Source organism: Trichogramma pretiosum, unplaced genomic scaffold (genome assembly GCF_000599845.2).
Source record: "Trichogramma pretiosum strain Unisexual culture from Peru unplaced genomic scaffold, Tpre_2.0 scaffold137, whole genome shotgun sequence".
Taxonomy (NCBI): domain Eukaryota; kingdom Metazoa; phylum Arthropoda; class Insecta; order Hymenoptera; family Trichogrammatidae; genus Trichogramma; species Trichogramma pretiosum.
This window is the reverse complement of record NW_019641636.1, coordinates 130-14,027: the sequence shown is the minus strand read 5'-3', so window position 1 is coordinate 14,027 and position 13,898 is coordinate 130. Positions and strand designations below refer to the sequence as shown.

The following is a 13,898-nucleotide window of genomic DNA, read 5'->3' as shown; positions in this document are numbered from 1 at the left end:
TGATAGACTAAAACTTTTTCAAAAATGAAAATTGTAAATTGAAATGTTTAAACAGTCCTGTTATCTATTGATATGTTTGCAATTATTTTACAGATTAAGTTTGCACGTTTACTATGGGATATGGAAACAGCTCAACACAGTGGTCATTTATCAAATTTTGTTGATAAAGCTATGAAACTTCTTGATGTTCAAAGAGTAATGACAGAAGTAGAAACCTCAGTCATGTCTAAAGTATCATGTTCAGCATGCAAAGTAGGAGCAGGACTTTTGCAACATTTTATACGAGCAAATAAATCTGAGACAGATATATTAAACAGTATCTATAACTTTTGTGTATCTCTTAAAATACAAACTCCAAGGGTTTGTCATGGAGTCACTCTATTGATGGGAGTAAGTTAATAGGCCTAAGTTAATGAATATTTTTAGGAACTTTATGCCTCATATTTATGATAGAACAAAGTCATAAAAGCTTTTCGTTCAATGTAAACTCTTCGCAAAATTATTAAAAAATCGTGTATTTAACGGTCGTAGCATACGTGAAGAGCACATTGCAGTGCTTTTTTCTTGACCCTTTTTTAAGAGGATAGCGTAAGAATTCATAGTCTAAATCTATAGTCAAAATCATTGATTCAAAATGCGATTGACAAGATCTTGTGATGACTCGTAGCTTGAGTTTTAAAAGTTAAATCGACAAAGATGAAAATCAATTTCTTTCCACTTTAATGGTGTTAGAATGATTTTTTTAATATTGCCTGATGTTAAATAACTTAAAATGTAAAGTAGTTGAATTTCGAGATGGAAATTATTTCAACAAAAAAATGTACCAATTTTAACAAATTGACTTTTTTTCTTGAAAGTACCCCAGCCTGTTAAATGGCTAATGTCTTGTAGTATTTGAATAGAATAACATTTAGATCTTGAGTTGTCTTAAAATAAAGTAGTATGAGACTTGCGAGGGTTTGGCTCAAGACTGAGTGTTTGGGGCAGTATATAAATATGCCATAGTCAATAATCAATCACACGTAACTCTTATATATTGAGACGTGCGAGGTTTTGGGCCCTAGCCCATGCCCAGCCTGCAGTCCTATTATTTATTTACAGAGGCTCCGGGTTGCCTATCCTTGAGTCAATTACCTCAAAAGGGGTCGAGCCGCCACCAAGTGCGCCATGAGCTTCGGTAGTCCAAGTTGAAAATAAGTTTGAGAGGGTCGCGAAAAGACTATGCAAAAATGTACTTTTGCACAAAAATACTCGTTTCTTTATTCAACTCAAACCTTCACTATCCTTTATACAATCTCGTATCCCGTTTCATCACTACCATCGTATCACGCCTCTGAAATAATCGATAATACGCGAGTCCAAGGAGAAAACGCGCGGGTTACAACGCTAGCCCGACGCGAGTCCTAGTCAAGTGCCGCGTAATTGCACTGTGCGCAATCGGCTCGTTTCTCCGAAATACAGTCTACGCTTTTACTCTGCTCGCGCTAGAAGACGCGCGATTTGGTCTTCCATGCTCTTACAGGAGCGTCCAAGGTGGAAGTACCGCTTCGCAAAATGGCCACGCACAGGCCTGAAACTCGACACGTAGACTCGAACCACGTATGCTTGATAATCTAAGGTACTCGCTGCAACAGGTATTCTGATCGTCACCCGACTCTTACACGACAATTCTACTACGCGAAATACTTCCTTATTCCTCATTCATCCATCCACACTACGCAATCTCACACACACTTCCGCGCAACCGTCCAAGTTTAATACAATCTACAACCTTATTTCTTCGCTCCGATGCCTTGGCCGTCGTTCTACCCTGCCGTTGCCTTCCGCTGTCCCCCAGCTGTTTCGTCCTCGCGGTCCGTGTCCGTTTTTCGCCATTCATTGTTGTCTACATTGCGTTAAACTTTAAGACCCATTACAAAACTTTATTAGGCATTAGTTGACATCTTTGGGAAGCTTTTTACATAGTTTAGGAAATGAAAGTCTGGTTCAAACTCGAGTAGATTTCTTGTTTTATGTTTTTTTTATGTTTTCCCACTATTGTGTATTTAGGTGGCTCCAATCACTTTGGCATATTTTTTTTCTGAAAATTTGGACAATTTCCAACAAAAAAGTTGCTGGGCACTTTTACTTTTGAATCATTCTACTTTAATCCAGGAATTATTTTAATATTTGTGATTTTTCATGAATTTCAAAAAAACCCTAAAATGGCCAACTTTGGGCCACTGAAAAAGTGTCATAGAAGGCCCCAATTTTTCTAAAATTTTTTTGGGACAAATCTGACATCAAATACAACAAGTTCTTCATATTTGCAGAAAAAAAATTTTTTTGACCAATCGATTTCACAGAGAATTGGCCATATAGTAAGATATATTTAACTGCATAGGAGGCATTTCACACCAAGTGTCCTAGCGCGTCATCGCATGGCACAATTCAGGAAAATCACTCAATTTTTATCTCGAGTAAAAAGTACCAAAATACACTCAGAAAAAAGTCCAATCATCCAAAGTTTTTTTACCGTCAAATCACGTTTTTGCTTCCTCATAGAGGAAGCTCTGTGATAGGCTCGAAAACGAGATTTTGAACCAGACCTCGTAGGACAATTTGGTTTACATATTTGTAAACTAGATTGAATTCTCAACAAATGTCCGTGTGTATGGATGTGTGTGTGTGTGTGGTAGGTACGGTAGGTTCGGTAGCAAGGTAATCTTACACAAAATTCTAGAAATCTTCAAGTTTTTTCGGAGTTTCGTATGCATTAAAGAAAACGGAATTTGAAATTCAAAAATGAAATACGAATTTTCCCTTTAATAACCAAACCCTTTTATTAATACAATTTTTCATGAGGAAGCACTTTGCCACTTGCCACTTTAGCAGCGGTATTTTAATTTTTAATCAAACATGAGTCAGCCACGAGATTTCACGGAAATTTTGAAAGGTATACCGCTCTACTCCAATAGTGCACGCTTAGAATTTTCGATTCTAATAATTCGATAATCCACTGAAGTGTCGTTTTAAGGTTATGTTTCAAATTTTGCATACGCATGAGAAATTGATGCATTTGTGTCAGCCATGAGATCTTCTAGAATAAAAATTTTAACCAAATTCTGTCCGGTAATTCGGAAAGGTCTTCAGCCGTACTACAATAGTTCACTCTCAGAATTTTAACTTTTCGGAAAAATAAGAGCTCATTATCGATTATTAACTCGTGCGCTATTTTGCGATATTTTTTGCACGCGCAGGAGAAATTGTTGCATTTGTGTCAACCTCGGAATCTCAGCAAAAAAAATTTTTTAATCAATTCTGTCCGGTGATTTGAATAGGTTTTCAGCCTTACTACAATAGTTCACTCTTAAATAATTTCTAATGGCTGATGGTTCCACCTCATAGCCATTAGAAATTATTTAATATTCAATGGAAGGTGAAAATAGTATATACGAAGTATCGAGCCCTTGGCTGAAATCGGGCAGTACCCTACAGGAAGGTTCAATTCCATCGATTTCGAACATGAAGTCAACGAGTGGGACTCGTTCCTATAAAATATTGAGAGATGGGCTTAAGCTCAAACTTGATCTTGCTATGACTAATGCTAAGAAGTCATATTTGATTGCTTGCTGCTCACATAAGATACTACCCGAACCACCTTCATAGCCATAAGAAATTATTTAATATACAATGGAAGGTGAAAATAGTAAATACAATAAGTCACTCTCAGAATTTTCACTTTTCAGAAAATTTTGAGCTATTTATCGATTATTAACTCGTTTACTATACTTTGCGATATTTTTCATTCTTTTGAATAATTGTCGCGTTGTGTTATGACGAAATCCCATCCTTAATGAATGAATTTCAATTTTGAAAAAAATCCAATGGGTACTCAATATGTATATCTTCAAACTATTTATCGTATCAACATAACAACATGTGAAACGCATTACCTAACGATCCCAAACGTAATATACCTTATGTCAACAGTTTTGCCCTTGAAATGGTATAAATTTTATATATAAGTAGCCATACCCGGACAGGAGTTGCGTGAGATAGTAGCCTACTTCTCCATGTCCACTCGTCCGCTAGTGGGGTCAGTTGTGGTAAGCCGGCTATCACGTACGTCGCGTCGTAGGAGACGTGTGGTCGCCCGCTGATCATGCGCAGGAAGGCTCATCGATGTATGGTCTCCACTTGACGGATGTAGGCCTGCGTCTACGTCACACATCTCCAGAAGGGCGCTCCATACAGGAGGATCAAGTCAACGACGTGAGCATAGAGTTCTCATAGGCTACTTCTGGGCGCACCTGCTCAATGGCCGCGTTCAGATCGTACTCGATCTGCCACAGGTGCTTAGTGACGGCCACCAAGGCGATGTCATCCGCGAAGCCTACGATCCTTACGTTGCCTCTAAAGTTGAGGCGCAGAACGGCGTCGTACATGACGTTCCACAGGATGGGCCCTAAGACAGACCCTTGCGGAACGCCTGTTGTGACTCTGTAGGACCCTGATCCGTCATCCGTGTCGTAGTCGAGCACTCTCGCTGAGAGATAGCTGCTGATTATTCTCAGCAGGTACTCAGGCGTGCACATTCGGCGTAGTGCGGCGTGAATATTGTTCCACCGAGCCGAATTAAACGCGTTCTTCATGTCGAGGGTCACGACGGCGCAGTATTTCTTGGTGCCGCGGTACCATCTCTTGCCCGCGATAGCCTCTCGGGCTGTAGCGATGACGTTCTCGATGGCGTGGATCGTCGATCGTCCCTTCCGGAAACCGTACTGGCGTTCTGAGAGGCCCTCAGGGCTCTCGGTAATGGCTTCGAGGCGGTCACAGATGATTTTTTCCAAAATCTTGTCCGCTGTATCAAGCATACAGAGCGGCCTGTACGACGATGGTTCTTCGGGGGGCTTGCCAGGCTTTGGCAGCAGGACTAGCCTCTATCGTTTCCAGCACGAGAGAAAGACACCGGTCCGCAGGCATGCCGTGTACACCCGCAAGAAGATGTCAGGGTGCGCGGCAATGGCGATCTTGATAGCGGAGTTTGGTACTCCACCCGGCCCAGGCGCAGTGTGCTCCTTGATCAGTTCGTGTAGTAATTATTTATTTCTGTGGCTAAGTGCTGCATTTTACGTTCAATAATTCGGGGGTCCTTGTCGGCTACCAGCAGGACGTAGTGATCGTCAAAAGCCAGAGAGTACGTGCCATTACCTCGATTCAGGCCTGCCAGATTGCATACTCCGTGAGTGAAAATGTTAAAAAGTATTGGTGAATTGACTGTACCCTGCATCAAGCCCTCCATTATGTTGAATGTGAAGTCCGATGTGATGTTGCCAATCCATATCACGAAATCGCGGTTCGATAACATGATCCAGATAATTCGTATGAAATCTGGGGGGTAGTTGTTTTTTGATAGTATAAATAGTAAGCCAGCGTTCCAAACCGAATCGGAGGTCTTCTCCAGATCGATGAGACAGGCGCCGACCAGCTCTTTTTTATGCAAGTGCGTGTTAATAAGGTGGGAAAATCTATGAAGAGCGTGTATTGTGGAGTGTTTGTGTTTGAAACCTAATTAGTTATGCGGGATGATTTCGTGGGCATAGGTGAAGTTTGATATTGAGTTATATAGGATTGCTTCGAAAACTTTGCTTATGGCTGGGGTAAGGCTTATTGGTCGATAGCTCGTTGGCAGATTTGGTGGCTTGTTTTTTTTTAATATCGGGAGTATTTTCGCTTTTTTCCAAGCAATGGGAAAGTATCGGTTGTTGATGCAGTTATAAAAAAATTTTATTGTAATCATCAATAATCTTTAGGGGTAGATGCTTGAGACCAATTGGTGGTATATTATCAAGGCCTGTTGATGTTTTGTTTAGTAGGGATTTGAAAATAGAGTAGGTGGTGCAAAAATCGGAGAATAGGGAGTTATTTGCCAGGGTAGTGGGGTTATGGGCGGGGTCATTATCGGAAAAGGTAGTGATGCTGGTGTTCTCGATGGTATCGTTCTCGAATTCAGTCATTAATGTGTGAATATAAGTATCGACTTCATTTTTTAATGGGGTGCTTTGGTTAGTGAAACGAGGAGAATTTATGGTTTCATAGTAAGTGCCTATAAAGTTTAGGATGCTTTTAGGCTCGTATATATGTTGTTCGTTATCGGCGTCGGGCGGGTGCATATTTATTCTGAGGCAGAGATGCGCATTTTGCTGGTTAATCGTTAAAAAGCTGATCGCTGGGCTGCTTTGTGGTCTGAAAAGGCGTTTGTTTGTGGGAAGAATGACTGTGATTTTTTGTGGTCGATGCTTTTGTACACGTGACTCCAGTGGTTGGTTTGACATTTACTATATTCTTCTTTAAGAAGTTTGTTGGGGGTGTCGATAAGATATTTAATGGTTTCTATGTCTATGATTTGGCTGGTGTGTTGAGGGTCCTTGTAATATCTATTTAGTAAGGAGATTAGAAAGGATTTATGTTTGTGTAGGTTTTTGGTGTGGTGCTTAAGGTAGATTTGAGAAATGTTGGTGTTTTGGAACTTTGGAACTATTTTTGATATTGCGTTTGTGATATGATTGTTGACGATGTCGATGCTCGCATCTATTTCGTTATTAGATAAATTATGATTGATTGATAAAAGGTGTATAAGAGAGATCTAGGTGGGTGGTAAATTTTTTCCATTTAGTTTTTTTAAAGTCATGGCGCCTATTTAGCGATGGATCTATCGGTTCGATGTTGGCCGGCATGATGACCGAGAAGGCGAGCTCTTTGTGATCGCTATTATAATCGAGAGTTTTTAATTTGGATCTCATAAGGTTGGTAAAGCTCAGTCTATTGTCCGCGATGCATATGTCGATAAACGAGTTTGCACTAGGGAATGTAGCTGAGCTGGGGGGCATGTATGTATACGTGTCTATGAGTGTGTATCTTCTAAGGAAAGTCGACATTTTTATCATGTTATATTAACATACAACGAACGATAACCGCTCAATGAACTAATTCAATATTTTAATTCATCAATGAATAATTTTTAATAAAAATTTACTTTTGAAGCTACGATTGAAAGTTAAAGAAAATGATTAAAGTATGAGTCACTTTTTGAAAATGTGATTTCCAATTAAAAAAATCAGAGATTGGAGGGGACAACTTCCAAATCTTCGAGACATTTTTGTTAAGAAAAAAGGTAAAAAAAAAACAAAATTAAAAACAATTGAAAATTGAAAAAATTAAAAAAAATCAGCTGTTTATAAACAGCTGCAAGATGCGAAACATCTTTATCAATTAAAGAAAATTAAAGAATTAAAAAGTAAAATGAAATGAATTAAAAAAAATTGAAGAATTTTAAAGTAATCGAACAAGTAAAAGTTGAAACTAAAAAATAAGTAAAAAATTAAAAACAAATTAAAAATTGAAAAATCAAAAAAAAATTAATTTAAATTTAAAAAATCTAAAATGAAACAAGTAAAAAGTAAGAAAACAAAAAAACAAAAAACGTGAATCAAAAGAACTAGAAAATCAAGAAAAATAAAGACAAAGAAAAGTCAGAAAATCCCAACACAAGCATCGATGTTTCACATCTGGTGCATAATCAATGCGTGCTTACTCTTAAAATCGTTCCATCTCATTGAGTTAAGTAATCCGAGTAGTTTTTCGAGCATTAAGGCACCAGATGTGAAACATCGATGCTTGTGTTGGGATTTTCTGACTTTTCTTTTTCTTGATTTTTCTGAATTTTCTAGTTTTTTTTATTCATATTTTTTGTTTTTTTGTTTTCTTACTTTTTAATTTTTTTATTTTAGATTTTTTAAATTTAAATTGATTTTTTTTTTGATTTTTCAATTTTTAATTTGTTTTTAATTTTTTACTTATTTTTTAGTTTCGACTTTTACTTGTTCGATTACTTTAAAATTCTTCCATTTTTTAAAATTAATTTTATTTTACTTTGTAATTCTTTAATTTTCTTTAATTAATTGATAAAGATGTTTCACATCTTGCAGCTGTTCATAAACAGCTGATTTTTTTTAATTTTTTCAATTTTCAATTTGTTTTTAATTTTGTATTTTTTTTACCTTTTTTCTTAAGAAAAATATCTCGGAGATTTGGAAGTTGTCCCCTCCAATCTCTGATTTTTTTTATTAGAAATCACATTTTCGAAAAGTGACTCGTACTTCAATTATTTTCTTTTTTAATCTTCTTTTTCTCTTATGTTGATGGATGGTCATTATCTAAGTTTACCCGAAAGAACTGTGCAAATATGAACTGAGTCTCAGTTGCAGTTTACTGTTTGAATAAATAAATTTGATGATAATGATTAATAATTTTTTAATGAAAACATAACGCAATGCGTGATGGGGGGGTAGATAATATCCCATGTTGAATAACTTATAAATAAATTTGAATTCCGGCAAAGTATTGTATTGTTTTCATGATGATGATATATTAACATTTTTAATAGCAACAACAGAACTTCAATATCAACGCGACCGCTGTGAAGATGCATTATGTCCATATTGCTTACCCATTAACCATGAAACAATTCTTAGTCAAACGTTAACCTATTACTACAATAATACTTTTGTACATATGCATTTTTGACGATTATTTCGATATTTTAATATTTTAATGAATTATCTTCGTAATTGTTGTAAATGTTGCTTATAAAACATTACAATAAATCGGTCACGTTGATATTGAAGTTCTGTTGTTGCTAATAAAAATTTTAATATATTATCATCATGAAAACAATACAATACTTTGCCGGTATTCAAACTTATTTATAATTTATGCAACGTGTGATATTAACTATGCCCGATCGCGCATTGCGTTATAATTTTCTTATTAAAAAATTATTAATTATTATTTATAAATTTTACCCTCAGAGCATAGTAGGCAATTTAAATCTTATTTAGCGATGCTTTACAATTTTTGCACCACGGTTTTAAACTTAAAAAACTATCGACAGCTATTCAGGGCACCTAGCGACACTAGGTAGATGGCCAACTTCATGTTTTTAGTTTAACTTAAGGATTCTGCCGGTGCTCCAAAAATTAAAAAAAATTTTTCCCAAGACGAACCGGTCAATTGTACCCGTAAAACAGTAATTTGTTTTTAAAAAATCTAACATAAACCATCGTAAAGAATTCTTTGCAACGAGTATTTAAAAAAAAAATAGAGCTTGCTACGATTATTTTTGCGCCCTGTAGGGTCGTTTTGAAGGTACGATTTGTGTACACAAAATGCCCAGAAAATCGTGTTGATTTAAGCTAAACGAAGGGTTTTACTTACTTCAAATGTTACCTTCAAAACAGCCTACAGGGCGCAAAAATTATCGTAGAGAGTTTTATTTTTTTTTTAATTACTCTTTAAAAAAAGTTCTTTGCGATGGTATATGTTAGATTTTGATCAACTTATAACTGTAGTCCATGGATACATACTAACAATAAATTTATTTTCAATAATTTTTAGTGTTGCGCTTAAATACTACCGGTAACTTGATATTGACTTAAACCCATACATAATATATATTGATTTAAAGAAGACCAAATTTTCAAGAAAGCAAAAAAAAATCGTTCCGGCACGATCAAAATAGGCGTAGATAGAAGCATTTTCACTTTTGCGTGAGGACAAAGACAATCAACAATATCAGACGCTATATGACTGCTACATTTTAAATAAATTCGATGGTGAACTTTTCGTCGAAAGAAAACACTAAAATTCATCTTTTCCGTATATTTAGGATGCGTAAGAAATATTTCTCTCACTTTTTACTGCGTGACGATATCAGTCATTTATTTACACAAAAGTCGTTTTAGTTCGTTCATACACCGTAAAAATCAGTTCACGATGCGAACGAAAATCGGACAATAGCGCAAAAAGGTGTCCACATACCATAGCTTGAAAATATAAACTTTGGACAGCGGACGAGTTTCGTACGCGCATGTGTAGCGCATGCAAATATTGGGTCTCAAAATCGAATATTTTCCGATTCGAATATTTTTCGAAATTGGGCATTTTTGAACTGTCGCGAAATAATTTTTATCACTGTTTCATATGAAAACATCGAAAATACTACTATTCAATTGTAAATATCCTTACTTATATTTACACGCAGATGCAGAAATTCAGTTTTAGGGTATAATGTTTGACTGATTCTTAAAATTGGACGCCTAACGACAAAGGCATTTTCTTATGTCCAATAATATATGTAAAAGTTAGAAATAATTGATATCTAACTGTTCCGCAACCGCGTACAGAGCAGGACATCAAAAACAAGCTTTTTCTGACTATCACCAATGAGTTGTCAGCGCTCTTCAATATTCTTTAGCCATTCTTCTGTCAGGTCTCATAGATTTTTCCCCAGGGTTTTCAAGATAAAACAATTTGATCACATAATAATTTTTTTGCGATTTCGTATGTTATGGCTCGTTTGCCAAACATTTTTTAATTGTTTAAGTCGTTATTATTTCTTGCATTCATCTTCGCTTGTCAGGCGAGCACGAGTGCAAGAGAGCAGGGTAAAGGAGAGAAATGATTACAACACATTTTATATTGCATTCAACTTATTTATTAATAATCTTACAATTAATCGACGATGCTGCTGCTACTGGGTTGGCTGGCGCTGATGCTGCGTTGACGGTTGGCTGTTGCTGTTGCGTTGATGGTTGGCCGTGGCTGTCAATGGTGGAAATCTCGCCGGCGATTAATTTGGATGATCGCTGACTTACTGCACTTTTAACTTGTTACTGTACACTGACTCTACTAAACCGGCGTTGCTCCGCCGTACGTAAAGTCTCATACTGGGCTGACTGATGCCCTCCTTTTTCGGGCCGTATATAACCGAATTTCTTATCTGCCCTCTATTGATTCGTGCGGGGGCCGATAATCGGGAATACCTGCAATTGATTGCAATTTCTTCGAATTGTAGTAGCTCGCAGACCTCGATATACATCTGATCAAATAGCGTAACGTGCGTTCGATCATCCGTGGGCTTCAGGCCCAGTGTGTGCTATCATCGTGCTATCATAGCGCTCGCAGAAGTCGCACTGCTCGGACAATGGGGGTCTATTCTTCGTTTTACGAATTGCGTGGAATGAGGTAAACGCGTGATGTCCACGTGAGCTAAATGTGTAACAGCCACAGTTCCTTATCAGCGTAAATAAGTGCAAGTGTACCGATGCGATGTCTTGTACGCTGCTACCTCCGGTCTTCCGTCCACTTGTTCCCAGAAATCTCCGATCTTCGCAAACATATCAGCACATATCAGTGCGTTATTGATGTCGTTTTACCTGATCCAGTCTAAGCGTGGGCAGTGGGCACCTCTTATCAGTACTAGCATTTGAACATCCGAAAAAAGGGGCGTTATACTTCCACAGAGACTCGCGCGTGCAACCGTCGAATGTTTACGCAACGAGTGCCTTAATTTCGGTCTCACCTATGCGTATGCTCTACCTCGCGCTTGTAAAGGCGCGCTCAATTAATTTTGTTATAACTGCTTTTGTGTTATAACACGTATGAAACTCATATAGCAGAGATACGTGCGTCGCTACACGTCGTCTGCTGCGATTCCATGACATGGCAATGCTCTATTTTAGGCTCAAAATTAAATGTGTAATATCGTTTGTTGATTCTTAAAAATCTTGAAAACACTATGAAACTTGATACTTTTGCTCTTTCGTTCCAAAGGTGGACTCAAAATACTTTGTCAATTTACGAATATGAAATATATTCATGAGCTTGAAATGAGTACTTTATTGATCCAGTTTCATAATATTTTACAATTTTCAACTTTTTTCAAATTGACAAAATAACTATCCGCATCCGTTTGTAAAAAAAAACGTTATTTTCTTTTTGAAATGTTCAAAGCCAGTCAGATGACTATTTAAAATCTATTATACTCAAACCAGCAGCAAATTCTTGAACCTTTACTTTTATTAAAGGTCCAGATAAAAACACATTTTTATCTTTTTGTAGTTTGAACTATCTCCTCCGTATAAAAAAGAGAATGGCCGAAAAGTGAGACCACGTAAAAGGACCTCGAGTTAGTACTTAAGTAACCTCAAAACATGAAGAAAAAATTGACGCGCACGAAGCGTGTTTGAAACTTACTAGTTTTATAAATTACTGATTGACTTGCAGTGGCTTCATTCTTTTACTCAAATTATTCTCCGGCCACTTTCCCAGATCGATTATAATAAGAACTTTTCGCATATTTTTCAAAATGTTTGATAGCGTCGTTTGTAGAATATCCTATTAACTTGCGTAAGTTATCTATTTTTGAAAAAACTGAACGATCTATACTTTTTATCGTGACAGAATATAAATCGATTTTATAAACAATGTATTAACAAATAAAAAATCTACTATTAGCTGAATAATCATCGATGCATATGTATCTAACATGTTTTCACCACTAAATTTTATTTTTATCAAAAATTAAAATTATTTTTTTGAATTCAAAATAATCGTTAAATTCAAAGTAAAACTTCTCATAATTTGAAAAATTTGAAAAAAAATGAAACTGATTTACTATGAAAGTTTTAAAGGCTGAAACATTTTGAGCTAAAATTACACTTGACCTTGAAGCGAGTTGCAGTCGTTATTCTTTTATTCAGAACCCACCCAACCTTACTATTTCTCATGAGAAATGTTCCTCCAGGACCTGCTGAGAGTGAGTCCTCCACTCCGTTTGGGCCTTCTCGTACCTGAAATTGAGCATTAACGGGTTGGCAAAGAAGTCAACGCAATATTTCAGAACACAATACTTTATTCTGAAGACTACCTACTTTGTAACTTATTTGATTGTTTTTTAATGAAGATTTACTTTTTAACTAACTGTGTTATCAGTATGTTAGGATAGAGACTGAATTTTTCAATTTCTATAATGTAAGGTACTTAGCATAGAGTTGAAAAAATTATCTTTGTAAAGTGCTCTTTTTTACAGAGCCAGATCTCTGCTTATGAGAATGTAGCAAGTGTAGTAAGGTTGCAAGCACAACAATCTCTTCTTAAATTAAAATGAATGTTATTCGTGCAAAGAGGTCCATAAATTATTAATGAACATTTATAATAATCTATATAAGATCGCATATTATATGAATTATTGTTTATTGTTTTTCAGAATGAAGTGATTGAAGTGCTAAAAAATATAAAACTGTCAGCGGCTCAAATTTGCAGTTTTGTTATAGGTGATGCATGTGATAATACTTATAACCCTTTGCATGACTGGGAAGTTGTATTCCCACCAATTAAAAAACCTGATATACAACCACCAATTCCTCCAAAACAAGGTCTACCATCTTTTAAGGTTTTGCAGATTTCTGATACACATTTTGATCCATATTATCTAGAAGGTTCAAATGCAGATTGTAATGAACCACTTTGCTGTCGCTTAACTAACGGATCACCAAAAACTCCTCAAGCTGCTGCCGGAAAATGGGGAGATTATAGAAAATGTGACATGCCAAAACGTACTCTGGATCATATGTTAAAACATATTAACGAGACTCACATGGTAAAACTTTTATAGTTAATTAAACTTTTTTGATAACATAATGGAAATGTCAATGCTATGTACTTTAACCCATTAAGTTCGGGACGGCAAATTTTTAATATATTTTTGAACTGTTGTACTTTTGCTGAAAATGAGGTCTGGATAACTTGCAAGTAAGCATCCTCTACGCAAAATTTAAAGTTTACAAATTTACAAAATTTACAAAAAATGGCTACTGGAAAACGAAAAATATAAGAAATTTTTGGAATTTGTGACGGTGAACTCCCCGTGCTCACCGCCTTGACGGGCTTTTTGCGTCTTGGCTGGCTTTACCGATGAACGGCGCGCCAGATGAGCGGTTGCTCGTCACCGATCAGGGCATGACTAGCTAGAAATGAATGAAAAGAGAGGCACGAAAAGACACGCGATCGTCGGG

The 13,898-nt window shown here is 36.4% G+C and overlaps 1 protein-coding gene across 1 annotated transcript in view; it reads left to right on the top strand.

The window, feature by feature from the left end:
- Positions 1 to 13,483, top strand: part of LOC106652954 (sphingomyelin phosphodiesterase-like) — a gene marked incomplete at its 3' end in the record, with an annotated part of 32,832 nt that extends 19,349 nt beyond the window's left edge. The window contains exons 4-5 of the mRNA XM_014372198.2: positions 94 to 390; positions 13,091 to 13,483. Coding sequence (XP_014227684.2) covers positions 94 to 390; positions 13,091 to 13,483 — 690 coding nt within the window. The remainder of the gene's footprint in view (positions 1 to 93; positions 391 to 13,090) is intronic.
- Between the last annotated feature and the right edge of the window lie 415 nt (positions 13,484 to 13,898).